General features: G+C 33.6%; 2 protein-coding genes across 3 annotated transcripts; one reads left to right on the forward strand and one right to left on the reverse strand.

Moving 5' to 3' along the window:
* Positions 1 to 513: 513 nt before the first annotated feature.
* LOC132269223 (F-box/LRR-repeat protein 12) lies at positions 514 to 6,111 on the forward strand. Of its 2 annotated transcripts, XM_059770336.1 has the most exons (3): positions 514 to 716; positions 4,191 to 4,219; positions 4,340 to 6,111. In XM_059770336.1, the coding sequence occupies exon 3, from the start codon at positions 4,689 to 4,691 to the stop codon at positions 5,862 to 5,864; it is 1,176 nt and encodes a 391-aa protein (XP_059626319.1). In that variant the 5' UTR covers positions 514 to 716; positions 4,191 to 4,219; positions 4,340 to 4,688; the 3' UTR covers positions 5,865 to 6,111. The 2 variants fall into 2 exon arrangements, with proteins under 2 accessions (XP_059626319.1, XP_059626317.1); XM_059770334.1 differs by lacking the exon at positions 4,191 to 4,219.
* A 1,386-nt stretch (positions 6,112 to 7,497) lies between these two features.
* LOC132269224 (peroxisomal membrane protein 13) lies at positions 7,498 to 11,950 on the reverse strand. Its single transcript, XM_059770337.1, has 5 exons — positions 11,836 to 11,950; positions 10,084 to 10,317; positions 9,285 to 9,601; positions 8,098 to 8,190; positions 7,498 to 7,925 (listed from the first exon to the last, which is right to left on the reverse strand). The coding sequence occupies exons 1-5, from the start codon at positions 11,858 to 11,860 to the stop codon at positions 7,707 to 7,709; spliced, it is 888 nt and encodes a 295-aa protein (XP_059626320.1). The 5' UTR covers positions 11,861 to 11,950; the 3' UTR covers positions 7,498 to 7,706.
* Positions 11,951 to 14,855: the final 2,905 nt, after the last annotated feature.

The following is a 14,855-nucleotide window of genomic DNA, read 5'->3' on the forward strand; positions in this document are numbered from 1 at the left end:
AATTAATAAATATATATATATCAAAAATTGTATTATGGTAAAAATTGTATTATGGTAAAAATTGTATTATAGTGATATTCTTAAAAGATTGAGAGTTTAAGTCCGTATCACATTATTTATACTTTAATATAATTACATTTGATCTTAAAGGTATATATATATAAATAAATTATATATTAAAATATTAATTTATAGTTACGAAATTTTACTTCTATTTAGTAAAAATATAAATTAATTATTCAGTAATTTATAACTTATATATATATATATATTTGACAAAAGTATAACTTATTATAAAATAAATTTGAAGGGTTTATTTGTCTTTAAATGGTAAGAAAAGTAAAGGGATCGTAAATTTTGCAGACAGAAGTGGCATTTTTAGAAACGCAAACGGAAAGAGTCGGGTCAATTGTTCGCATCTTGACATGATAGGATTAAAACTGTTGGGTCCCACTCGCGCGTGGCATAAAATAAAAATCTTTCTTATTAATACCGAAAGTCAATAGAGTTCCCTCTCGCCCTTTCCTCGACTCTCAACTGCCTTTCCAAAATGCAAATGAAAAAGATATAGTACTAATATTCATCTCTATACTCTCTCTCTAAAGTGCAAAAGGAAAGATTTGGTGTTTATCAGTCAACGGATCCAAGTTATCCGAAACAAAACTAATATGAATTTTGATCTCATCAAAGATGTCCCAAGCTGATGTCTCTTACAGGTTCACTCTAATTTCAACTCTCTCTGGATTAATTTATATAATTATATATCTATGTATATCGATTCCCACTATGTGTTTTTGTGATTGTTTGGTGAATCAAGATAGATTATTGGATCACTTCAATTTTTTATTGTTATTTACCGGATTATATTTTTTTCTTTTTCTTTTGATTGCGATCTTGCTGGTTTTTATGTACAAGTGTTTCACGATGATCTGTAAGTTTATGTTGATGGTTCAGCTTATTTGTCTTGATCATGACTAACCTTTTTTTTTTTTTTTTGTGTGTGTGGTTAATTTGGCTATTGAATCATCTCAAACCTCAAGAAAGTCAAAGGGTTCGCAATTGTAGATAATTTTGAGAAATATATATGTATCAATGCAGGTGCTAATGTCAATTGTAAATTGTTTAGGCTTGTAGGATCTTTTTGGAAGTTGAGCAAATGTTAAGAGCAGAGGGGACTCATAAATTTTTAGTTGATTTTAATTGGTACATAACTTATATCAAGTTATTCAGAATGTCAATATTTAGGAGCATGAAATGATGAATGAAAAATGATTGTGTAGTTAAAAGATTGAAAGGAGGTGGCAAAAAACTTGACAATTTAAAACAAGCTTTTCAAGCACTTCGTAAACCTAATTGGTTACTTCCAATAAGGCAGATTTCTTTTTTAAATACATCATCATCATCCTTGCCTTTATCCCCCACCAACGGGGTTGGCCACATGGATTCTCTTTTTCCAATCCTTTCTATCATGAGCCATTTCTCCTATTAGATTTATTTTTTTAAAATAATTTCTTATCACTTCATTCCATGTTAGTTTTGGTCAACCTCTTAGCCTTTTACCTTCTATGCATATCAATCTACCTCTCCTCACTGTCGCATGTATAGATTGGCATTGAATATGCCCATACCACCCAATTCTACTCTCTCTTATTTTCTCACTAATAGGCGCTATACCTAATTTCTCCCTAATTCTCTAATTGTTAATTTTACCTCTCCTAGTTATTTCCAACATCCATCTTAATATTCGCATTTCAGCCTCATGGATGTGTTGTTCGTGTTTTTTTTTTAGCGCCCAACATTCCGTTCCATGTAAAATAGCCGGTATAGTGATGGTTCTATATACTTTTCCTTTTAGCTTAATTGGTATTCGTTTATCGCATATAACCCCACTAGCATTCCTCCCCTTTGTCCAACCTAGTCCAATTCTACTACTTTCATCATCATCAACCTCTCAATCTTTTTGTACAATTGATCCCATGTATCGAAATTAGATAATTTGAATAATGCTTTGGTCTTGAATTTTTATTACTGCATTATCATTCTCTATAGCGCTATTAAATTTACATACCATGTATTCCATTTTTGTTCTACTATTTTGACTCTAGTGCATTTCTCCAATCTACTAATTTTGTTGCTAAGGTTTCCTTAGAGTTATCCAGTAGCACTATGTCATTCGCAAATAACTTGCACCATGGAAGGTGTCCTTGCAAGTCTTTCGTTATTTCATCTAATATTACCAAAATAAATATGGATTTAGTGCCGAACCTTGGCGTAATCCTACTTTTATAAGGAAAACATTCGTCTCTTCACATATAGTACAAACTCTAGTCTTAGTATCCTTATACATATCCTGAATAAGTTCTATAAATCTTTCCGGAATATGTTTTCTTCATAGGCCCCACCAAATCATTTCTCTAATTTGGGGCTTTCATGTAGTTTATGCTCTCTAAGGATTTCACTTTACTAGGAAATCCCCCCACTGCTATCAAATGCCTTCGCTAGGTCTTTAAAAACCATGTGGTTTTTTTTTTTTAAATATGGGAACACAAATTATGAGCTAGTATCTCCATTTTCCTTGCATTGCTTCTTAGGACAAGCATTTTATTATATCAACTTGACAATGAAAAATACACATCCCCTTTCTTCACTATAATTAGGAACAACCTTCTTTTGGCAATTCTAGTTCAGAATTGTTCTTGTTGGATGTGAGGTGGTTAGTCTCATGGGTCAGCAAGTCTTTGTAAGGTAATATTTGGGAATATTATTATCAAGGTCCATTAACGTTGTTTTGTTTGTCATGTAAATAAAAGGAAAAACTTTTATTTGCCCCTGGTAAAAAAATGTGTGCACGTATCCTTCGTTGTCTATTCTAATAGTAGCAAAGTTTTCATGTTCTTCTCTTTTTCTTATTTATTCGTTTCTTTCAAAAGTATGCGTAATTAAACTTCCAACTGTTTCCAGACCGAAGACAGCGATATCTTTCCAAATTCAAGTTCTGCCTTAAACAGCAGTTTTCTTGACACCCTATTGGATGGCCGCCACAATCAAGCACTGGGATTGAAATCTCATCCTGTTGGCTTGGAATGGAATGAAACTACTATACCCGCACCCCCCGAGTAATCTCAAATCACTTTTTGATTCAAAACCGTCACATGGGGGTTGGGTGGCTTGAGATTCCATAGTTTGTGGGTCATTAATTCAGATATCATTCCACTATTAAAATCATGCCCCAAATGCTGGAAAGGGTTGGCATTGGAATGAGATTCAAATGCTCAATTCCTATCATGGCCTATTATTTAACATCATGAATATTGACTTTTTATGTTTACCTTATTGTTGATTTGGATTGACATTCTTATCCGAACTAAATAAATTAGAACTCTCTCTCTCTCTGACTGTGTGGGTGTGGTTGAAATTGGTAGAGAAAATTAGGTTTAACCAGTAAAGCTGTTCCTACTTATTTAGTTGTAATTCGATTCTCTTATACTGGGAATCTAACAATCCTCGCTCAAAATTTTTTTGGTTGCTCTTTTAATCTTTGACAGAAGGGTAGTGGCTCAACCAACTTCTGTTTTTTGTATCTGTTCTCTTTTTTTTTTTTTAGTTTTTAGTTTTTTTACATTTTTTAAATAACAGAGGGTGTCCTAGCCTCTTATTGCGGACTATTCCCTTCAGATACACGCAATCATCCCCAAACCATGGGTATAGGGTAAACCTAGTCCTAGGGCAGAGGTTTTTGATGCTTCCACAAGACCAACTGGGCTAATGGCCTAGTGGTAGCAACTGCTTAGTTTCTTGTTCATTTATTGTTTTTTTTTTTTTTTTTTTTGCCTGACCCTTTTTTTCCTTTTTAGTTTATCGTTAAATTACTCCATTTTTCTAGTTAATAAGGTGCAAGTTAGGCTAATTATTTTTGTGCTAGATGCCAGATTTTAGTAACTATATGTCCAATATAATAGGTCTTCTTTTTTGTTTATATTTGTAAATACCTATCCAACCATTTAACTCTTGTTAACCACCACCAGCTTGGAGAATCTCGATCATGCAGCATTGTTACTTCATAGGGCCAAAGCATTTAGAATTTGAATGGTTGTTGATGAATATTGTGCATGTAGTTGAGTCAGCAAACACTCTTCTTTGTTTTAACTATATGTCTATTAATTTAATTCTCTGGGATTGATTCCTGACAGGTGCAAAAAATTCCTTGGAGGGGGTGTGTGTGAGTAAACACTTGGAAATATATATATATATATAATTTTCTTGTTTCTGAATATGATGTATATTATGGTTGCATGTCACTTGTTGGATTAATGTAATTTCCTCTTTACTTTCTCTGCAGCTGTGGATCTTGTGGGTACCCTCTGAACTTATCCTCTTCTAATCGCATTTCTGGCATAGGTTCTGAGTATCACAAATCCATTAAAAAAGGCTATATCTCCTTCCTCTCCATCGATCTCAGTCGTTTCACTCAGGTTGATGAGGTAAACTGTCTTCCTTTTCCTTGGGGTCGATATCGTTCCAAAACCAAGCTTCTTTGTCGTAAATGTGGGGCTCTAATTGGTTACGGATGTGGAGACTCACCTGCTCTATGTGGTTTTGACTCACCCACTTCATCTCGCTCAGCTTATAAAAAGTTCATGATAAAGATCCGAACTTTACAACCTTCAGAAGAGTGATAGAAATCTGACATGGAGAATCCTTCTAGAGACGGTCCTACCTCCATTATGTACCTTCCTGATGATTGCCTGTATATTATTTTCCAAAAGCTTGACAGTGGCTCTGATCGCGAATCATTTGGTTTGACTTGCCATCGCTGGCTTCATATTCAAAACTCAAGTCGTCGATCCTTACAGTTCCTATGTTCGTTTGGCCTACTTAACCATCCTTCATTATCTCAAAGTAGCCACGGCAATAATGTCTTCCAGTTTTATAGTTTACTGAATCGCTTTCGGCAACTACAATCATTGTCCTTATCTGGGTGCATGGATCTACCTGATTCAGCCTTGAGTCAGCTGCAAAATTATGGCTCAAAGCTGCAGAGTCTCTATTTAGATTGCTGTTTTAAAATCACCAATAATGGACTCTCCTCGGTTGCTACTGGCTGCCCTTTGTTGACATCTATCAGTCTTTACAGGTGCAATGTTAGTGACATTGGCCTAGAGACTTTGGCAAACTCTTGCTTAGATTTAAAAGATGTGAATCTCTCATATTGTTCACTTATATCTGATCATGGAATAAGTGCTCTTTCACAAAAATGTCGTCAGCTTCAAGCAGTCCGGATATCTTACTGTCGGAGCATAAGCGGTGTTGGCTTTAAAGGCTGCTCACAAGCGTTGGCTTACTTAGAAGCTGATTCCTGTAAGCTTGAACCAGAAGGGGTTTCGGGAATTGTTAGTGGAGGTGGGCTCGAGTATCTGAATGTTTCTAGCCTAAGCTGGGTCAATGGTGGTGGTTTGAGAGCAATCGGGGCTGGGTTAGGCACAAGGTTAAAAATCCTTAATTTTCGTATTTGCAGAACCATTGGAGATGAGTCTATTGTGGCAATTGCTAAGGGGTGTCCATTACTTGAAGAGTGGAACTTAGCAGTATGTCACGAGGTTAGGATATTAGGGTGGGAAGCAATTGGGTTTTATTGCTGTAATTTGGCGAGACTTCATGTGAATCGGTGTCGGAACTTAAGTGATCGTGGGTTGCAGGCTCTGAGAGATGGCTGCAGAAAGCTCTCAATTTTGTACATTAGTCAGTGTCATGAAATCACTTCTACAGCAATGGAATTGTTCAAGTTTTTAAGAGCTGATGTGGAGATCAAAGAAGAAGAAGTGATGTGTATTGCGCCTGTCTGGGCCTTTCAAAGATTTAGGTAAAACAATCAATTTGACAGACGAAGATGATAGAAAAAAAAAAAAACTCAATGCAAACTAATGCTTCAACTTACGTAAAGCTCGAACCTAGCTGAAGATGTATGTATCAGCAGAAGGGTCTCAACTTCTCAAGTGACTGGTAAGATTTTATTTATTTCGAAGTTATATTGATACATTGTTAAACATCCCATTGTTTGTAGCTTGGGTACATATTCTTATATCAATAGTAATTAACCTGTTTATCGCTAAATATTCCATTTTATACTCGCTTATCCTTTCTATTATTATGATATCAGTATTATTATTATTTTTATTTTTGTGACCGTTTGAATTGTTTGGTTCCAACTGCACCTTGAACCTGCTTGATCCCCAGGTTATTCTGTCAGTTCAAGCACCGCTTGCATAGCTCAATTAATTTTCCCCAACGGGGCTTTACCAGTATGATCATCAATTGATCAAATCAGGGCATGTTACCCAAGTCTCGATTGGGTTTAAAACCCGATTGATGTACCCGATTCACAATGTGTCAATAGTTGAACCAATCATCTGAAAAAAAGAGAGACTCCTATCGATTACTGTGTTAGAGCTCTGAACAATCGCCAAATGTTGCTCCTGTTTTTCACCTCACAATATGGGAAAATAAGTCTCTATATACAGCGTGCAGACGTGGGTTTTAAATTCTTCATGGATAAATGAGCTGCAATAATCTAGATAAGGGTCTTAAGGTTCATTTGAATAAATGAATAGATTTGGAAGGAGAAATATTTTATTACAGTAATAGTGGAATTTGGACCTCTATTGCCAAGAATTTCAAATCTCTCCTCACTTGTTACACCCTGCTTCATTTGTTAGGAGAGAGAGAAGGAAGAGATTGAAGGGTAATATCATAATTTAAATATTTTATAACAGCATTGTTTTTTTTGTCCATATTTGAAAGGATGAAAATTTATAAAAAATGAAGGATTTTGAGGTTGGGAGCTAGGATTGGGACTTGACTCGTTTATTTGAACTTTAGTGAAGACCCTACGAATGGATAAATTCATATTTGAACGATCTTATTAGTAAAAAAAAAAAAAAAAAAACAAGGGCCATCACGCAGCCAGGGAAAAGGGCTGCTTGCTTCCCAAGTTTTACATTTGAATTATATATATATATATATATAAATATCGGTCAAAAGCCATCATGCAGCCAGGGAAAATGGCCTTCAGAAACTTGTTCAGACTAGAACGTCTTTAAACACAACTTTGTAACTTGATTATAATAATACAAATGGAGAATTATTTAAACAGAACTTTATTGTAATAATACATGTAATAAAAGAGGATTAACAATTATATTAATTAGAATTAATGACTTAGAAAATAATTTTACAATATTAACTTGGAATGCATGCGTACGTGTATATTTTATAGGATATTATTATAAGTAACATTAATTTAATGCACTTTACTTTTGAAGGGAAATGATATTATGTCCTCCAAAAAGTATTAGTGGTATGCTTGTGACAAAAAGTAGTGCATTTGCGGCTTTGCACATAATTTGAAAATGAAGAACAAGCCTCAAATCAGATTCATCGTACAGGTGCAAAGGATAAAGGATAAAACTAATACCCAAACGATATGTGGAGAGAGAGAGAGAGAGATAGGCTTCCTTTATTTAATGCAGAGAACAATTCCAGTATACATAGATATATACAACAATGGCAGCATCATTTCCATATCTATTCTTACATCCATACAGACTACACAGTACTTCCATTTCCATTCGCTCCTTACGCAGGATGGACAGAAAGCTAGAGACCAAAAATTAGTTACCAATCGTTCGGAAAAAAATAATAAAAAAAAATCAGTTACCAGTATGATCTCCCCAGACACCGTCCCATGCACCACTTGGAGCAACCTTGGGTCCTTCGACGTAGTTCTGATTCCCATGAGGAACTTGAGGTCGCGGAAGTCCATCGGGTCCAAGTGGATGATGAACTCTCTTGGGCTTTGTTTTGACCCCAAGCACTCTCAACACAAATCTGGCCAGTTCCCCATACAATAACCCTGAGCGATCAAACAGCTGCAAATGATACATCCATGAGTCATTTAAGCAAAACATCTTGGGTAGGTTCAAACTGTAGAACATGACAGCAATATCAGACTAATTCAATCGCTGAGTTTGGGATTACAAGGGCAATCCTACAATCCATTTTTGCAAATAACTAAATGGGGAGAGTAAAACATGACAGCACCTGAAGAAGTGCAGACATGAACATGTGGAATGCTTGTGTATTCTGGTCTATCAGGATTGCGATCCGACCGAAAAAGGTTACTACGCCTTGCATCTGTACACATCATATAATCAAATACATACGCACATCAAAAAGGAAAAAAGAAATAAAAACAAATGTACATTATGGCACAGATAAAACACAACTTAAGCCTAGTAAAATATATATAAAAAATTTAACACCACCCAGAAATTATTGGCTGCTAGAGGTTGTGATTTAACAGAAGGAGAAGAATAACTTGTAATTCGCAGTTTAAATAATTTATATAATGGCACACACAATTGCATGCTCTTGCAGCCCCCCTTCTCAAATAAATAAGAATTTTTTTTTCCGTCTCACCAAGTTTTCCCATGCTTATCTTAAGAACTTTAAAATAAAACCCTGTTAACTTCATCCACGATGTGGGTGCTACCAACTTGAACTAGTAAGAGCAAAAAGTTAAATGCAGAAAAATTGCATGGGCGGTAGCACACATAATAGGAAACGTATCAAGTACTGAACACAGTGGCTGTGAAAAGTCCAGACTACCAGAAACAAGCACTTAAATCATCTATTTTTTCTTGTCTGAGGCCGATATTTTGGTTCAATCCAGATCCTTTACTCTAATTACTTTAAAGCTAAATTTGCGTAAGGTGGAGCTGAAAGAATCATCTCAGCCAAGTTATCAAAGAAGCAGTATAATACATGGTCAGCTAATAGTATCATTTCTGCCAGATGGAAAATTCAATCCACGTCAACTAGGATAGGTCTTCTCATTCCAACTATGCCTCATCTAGTTTTCCTGAATGAGCTCTCCCCTATCACGGGATCTTAAAATACAATTTTGTGAGAAAAGGAGGGGAAAGATTGAAACTTCCTGATCTTGAAAGGCCAACTACAAATTGACAGCAACCCTTAAGATTAACAATTGCAGTAAAGGATAAAATTTAGAATCATTTAATCTTATAGTCCTCATATGGGCAGCCAACCACATCATACATTTGGCAAACTTTACTTTTCCGATAATATACCAGAAGATGTTCAGAATGCATAAAAACTTAAAAGAGCCAAAAGAATGTGAATGCTCTAAACGAACAACTTCTCTAGTGTCAGACTGTCAGTAATGCATATTAAAAAGTAAACAAAGGAAGATATTCATCTTGAATTACCATTCGCAAGAACGACATCCAAAAGCCTGGTGGAGAGGACGGAGCACCAAATGGATTATTTGGATCCTGATCACCATATGGACCTCCCATGCCCATCCCATAACCACCCATTGTGCCTCCAAAACCACCCATTGTGCCTCCCAAGCCACCCATTGTGCCTCCCAAACCACCATTGTACATTCCCCCACCGTACATGCCAGAACCTCCATAAAGGCCACCATAACCTCCTCTATACATGTTGTTTCCATACAATCCTCCATATGAACCTGACATTCCCGAACCATAACCAGAATTATAATTCAAACCAGAACCATAGCCTGTATGGGCACATCAAACAAGTCCATCAGAATCATAAAATAATGGGTTAAAGACTTCAACCTAAGCATATAATGTATGTTATTTGATTTCAACCTAACTATTAGTGTGTTGGTTACTGCTTACTAGCTGCGTAGAATACAAGATTCTACCTTGATTTTTATGCATGGTACATACAATCTGAGTCAATGGTGTAAACCAGAAAATTGAGGGTCTAGTTTGCTTGTTCAAACACCAAAGGCCTGAAGGCCAGTTCTAAAAACACCAGTATACGGTATTGATATACTATGATTCACAACATAACGCCCAGCAGAATCAAGAAACACACATAATGTGACATAGATATAATAAATATAAAGCACATTTAGGCAAGATATGAATAATTTTAAGAACAACACAAATGAACCCACATTAAGTCATTGTGCAAGATTATTGTGATGAAATTTGTAAATGAAGCACGATGAAAAATTAGAACAATATGTACCTCTGTAAGTGCTGCCATAAGTCTGCTGCTCCCAAGGCCTTGTGGGTACAGGCCTCCCAAGTGCATTTCTGTTTACGGTCATATTCCTATCAGCTGTGGAAACAATTTCACCATGTTGTGCGGTTCCAGAAGCCTCAACTACATCACTGGTGCTACCAGAAGAGGGAGGTTTGAAAGGCGCAGGACCGGTTGATGAACTAGCTCTTTCCCAGGGTTTTGGAGGAGAATTATTAGCTGAAATGGAAAAATGAACCAAAAGCAAATAAATGAAAATGAATTGCAATAATTTCAAGTGGAGCACATTGGAAAATGAAAATTTGGGATAGAAGGCATAAAAAATAGAACAAAAAGGGAAAGGGCACGAAACCATTACTGAGATTCTCTGAGCTGCTAAGCAATACTAAAGTCTAAATTGAAACTAATACTGGATATGGAGTCAGGGTGTATAAATCCTCATCTCTCTTCTATTGTGACATATTGAATTATCAATGTCACCATGTTCTCCAAACATTTGAGTCCAAATGAATTTATATGTGGCCATTGTTACTTCATATTTAAATGAATGACATGTGACAAGAAATATATTATCTGATAAGCACAGAAACAAGTGGCAAGAAAATCATCCATTTTGCAATTTGCACAGATGTCATTCCAATGAATAATGGCCAAGAACAACTGATAATCTGATATCCTCAGGGGGTCTTCTGCCATCAGCAGGACTGGTCACAAAAGAAAGAAGGAATTTGGGGGGGGGGGGCGCTGGGGGTGGGGAGGAGGAAATGGATTAGATTGTGCAAATGTTCTCTGCAAAAAATGCAGATTTAAATGAGATTTCTTGTGAAATAGATTTTACCTCTGCATATTAAATTCATCCCATCTAAATTTGGGCTCTAACCTTACACCTCAAATACAAATGCACAAAAATAGAATTGGCACCTTCATTGTCACACTTCTATAACATAACTTGTTAAAAGGTGAAACCATCAGAGCTAGGGTGATTGTCCTTATTATAGAAAACAACCTTTTCAATTCACCCAAACATAAAAGCCTTTATACTAGCCTGGCAATAAAAAAAACTTGTCATTCTTCAACCCAATATTCTACCTTATTTCCTATTATAAAAATATAAGCAAAATACCTAAGAACTTCCTGAGAAAATATGTCCTACAAACCATCCCCTTCTATAAGGAGGTTGAGAGAAGTTAATATGTATCCCACCATTTGTTAGTGTATTAATATTTAATCTAACTAACTTAATATTAGCCTATAACCCATTTCTTCCAAATTCCACCTAAAATTAAGCCAGCCACTTTCAGGTTCTGAGTGATAAATAATTTCCACCAAAAGTTTGTTTTGCCATTCAGCTGAAATTCTAAAACATCTTCATTCCATGTTTCACGTCACACAATGTCAACACTTCCCATAAGACCCAAGCTCGGAAAATGCATGAGAAACAACAAAACGTGACCCCTTCTGACTCAGAACAATATCGACCTTGGATATTTTAATATTTTTTCTTTCTTTTCCTCCTCTGTAAAAGCATATAGGAAACTATAAACATTGAAATTTTCATGATAAATATATCAGTTCAAGACAACCAAAAGCCAAAACATATTTCCATCAAACTATAAATCAAAACCGAAATCAAATCAATGGTAAAAGAATTTAAACAACGATGAAACCAGATTAATTGTAATTATATCAACAAAAAGAGGGAAAAAAAAAAGTGATATTGGATCGAACTTTACGGACCTGATTGTAGAGGGTTGGATTCCATAGCGATGAGAAAATTAGAAACGCTTCTCGGAGAGAGGGAGAGAGGGAGAGAGAGAGACCAGAAAAAGGAGGGGGCAGAAGAAGAAAAAGGACGATAAAGTTACTATTGTACCCTTTGTATTGATGTACCATAATACAGTTTTGCCGTTTGTAATTGAGACTGCATAAGGCGTCCAATAATATGAGATGGGCCAAGATCAGCCCATTCAAGGCCCAAAAGATCTTCTTTGTGTGGGGAAAACCCGTTTAAACCGAGCTCAAGCCCAAACCGTCCCATTAAAGGCCCAATATAAATTTTTTCACTTTCTTAAAAAGCACCACCATTTAGTAAGAAGGTTTTTTAAATTATTGGTGTGGTGGGTCCAATAATTTTGTGTCTGGTTAGACATTCGAATTTTTGCATGCGAGGTCTAACAATATTATATTTTGTGAGGAAGCGGTGCCGTGAGAAAACAGGAATGAAGTAACGAATTTTGTATGTTCGGTACCTGCACTTTTTGAATACGTTTTTTAATATGTGTTCAACATTTTATATACGTATTCATAAGTAAAAATTAATTTTATTATTTTGAACACTTCTTAAATACTTTTTTGACATTTTTTGAACATTTTTAACCTAAGTCTACCCAATAATATTGAAAAAAATATAAATATTATCATAACAAGGTAGTAAAATAATGATATATATAATATAAAAAACATTACAAGAAAGACATAATTTAATTTTTTAATTCATTTCATAGCCACTATTAGTATAGAAATTATAAATGAAATGATATTACTGAATAAATGTATAAAAATAAAAACTTATATTCATATGTACCTCTGTTCACACCGTACTGTGTCCATATTTCTTGTCCATTAGTTCGGTAGAAATGATATAAAGAAATAAAGGAGAATAAAAATGATGACACATCCTTCCTCTTTTACAAATTTTCCATTATAGAAGTTTTAAATTAAATATTATTGTAAATTATACAAGTTCTTACAATTCTATTATTTATAAATTATAATATTATAAATACTATTGAATATAATAATAAAAACAATTAAAAATTTTTCTTTCCTTCCCTCTTAACTAACATTAGAAATTATTCCATCCGATATATCCATCTCTTCTTCTCTTCCTTCTATTCAATTTTTTTCTTTCCAACCAAACAAAGCAACAAATTTTTGGTTACATATCGCAACACAAATTTAGTTAATAAACAACATTAATCCACAGCTGGCAATCTCGCTCTATTAATTTAATAAACAACATTAATCCACAGTTGGCAATCTCGCTCTATTAATTTTATAAATTGAGGCTATATAAATACATATTATACATTTTTTTATTCCTTTACTAGTCACGTCTTGTTCCAAATATTCTTTTAAATAAAATAAAAAAATGTTGTTTCACCGTTGATTTTTTAATATAATTTGAAAATTAACTTGAAATTAATTTAAATATTAAATGAGTAATTGAGACCATTTGCGTAGACCAATGCAAATTTGTCTGTGCATAAACTGCAAATTTAAACGTAATAAAAGCAAATTAGGCCCACCGTTCCAAAGAAAAGTGATGGACCGAAATTGCTAAACATCCTATGAGATGAAGTGAAGCCAATAATCCTGGCTATATTCGGTAGGAAAGAAGAGAGATTGTGTATTTATTTATTTTTATTCGGCTGAATAAAAAAGAAGAAATTAATAATTTATTATGTTTATTAAAAAATAAAAAAATATAAAGTTTTAATTATTTTTATCATTATATCTAATAATATTTATAATGTTGTAATCTATAGATAATAGAATTATAATTTAAAAGTTGTATAATTTATGATAGTATTTAATTTAAAACTTATTTCCTCCTTTCTTCCGCAAAAAAATGGACGAATGAAAATTTGTAAAAGAGAATCTTTCTTATTTTCCTTTTTTTTCTCTTTTTTTTTTTTCCTCGTATCAATTCTACTTAACAAAGAAAGTTCGTTGTTTCTTTCTTATTTTCTCTCCACACCCATTCCTTACTTCCTTTCTTCATACCTACCGAATATAGCATAAAGAAAGATTATCCCACTAAAAAAAATCACAAAGTCAAAAAAAAAAAAAAGCCAAGCTAATTAAATTTGTGGTGGTTGATTTAAATTTGAGATTTTTTAATTTTTTTATTTATATAGCCCGGGACTAGATGGTGCTTAAAAAAAAAAAAAAACTAAATGATAGATAATTCGTAAAATTTGATATACTTAGTTATGTGTTAATTTGTAATTAGTGTAAAATTTTCTCGTGAGTTACTTTTCCTATTAGGCTCCGTTTGATTAGATGGAAATAAGTTATAAAAGAAAAGAAACAGAAAGTGAATGAAAAGAAAAAAGATTTCCTAGTATGCATTTAGTATGCATACAAAAACTATCTTTATGAATTAAAATGATAAATTAGTAAATTCAAATATATAATTATTTATATTTATTTATATTATTTATACTTAGAATAAGGCTTCATAATATTTTCTAGGTAAAACTAATTATTAGTTTAAGATAAACAAATAAAAAAAAATTAGAGACTTTTGTTTGGGAGAAAAATGAAATATTTCACCGTATAAAATATATATATATATATATCCATACCGGATTATGAATAGCTATAATTGCAACATAGAACAGAGGATTAAAAAAAATAAAAAATTCTATTTAGAAGCAAGATCTATTTTACCATGAATTTGGTTAGTATTAAAGTCTTTCGAGAAAGTTATGATAAAATATTTACTTATCAAAAAAAAAAAAAAAAGTTATGATAAAATATGATTTTATTAATTTGGGTACGATGAAAGTGAAAAAAATAATAATTCTACTTACCAAAATTACTTTTATGTCAATTAGAATTTTAGAAATAAATATTGTTCAATAGATGATAAAAAAAAAAAAGATTATAATAAAATAAGGCAAACTAATTTTTAAATGTTGGATTACACATAATTAGAGAGCAGAGGCTCAACTAAATATTAATATTTTTTT

The sequence above is a fragment of the Cornus florida genome, unplaced genomic scaffold (genome assembly GCF_030987335.1).
Source record: "Cornus florida cultivar Cherokee Brave unplaced genomic scaffold, ASM3098733v1 CherokeeBrave_3.0.0_Hap2_Chr08, whole genome shotgun sequence".
Classification (NCBI taxonomy): domain Eukaryota; kingdom Viridiplantae; phylum Streptophyta; class Magnoliopsida; order Cornales; family Cornaceae; genus Cornus; species Cornus florida.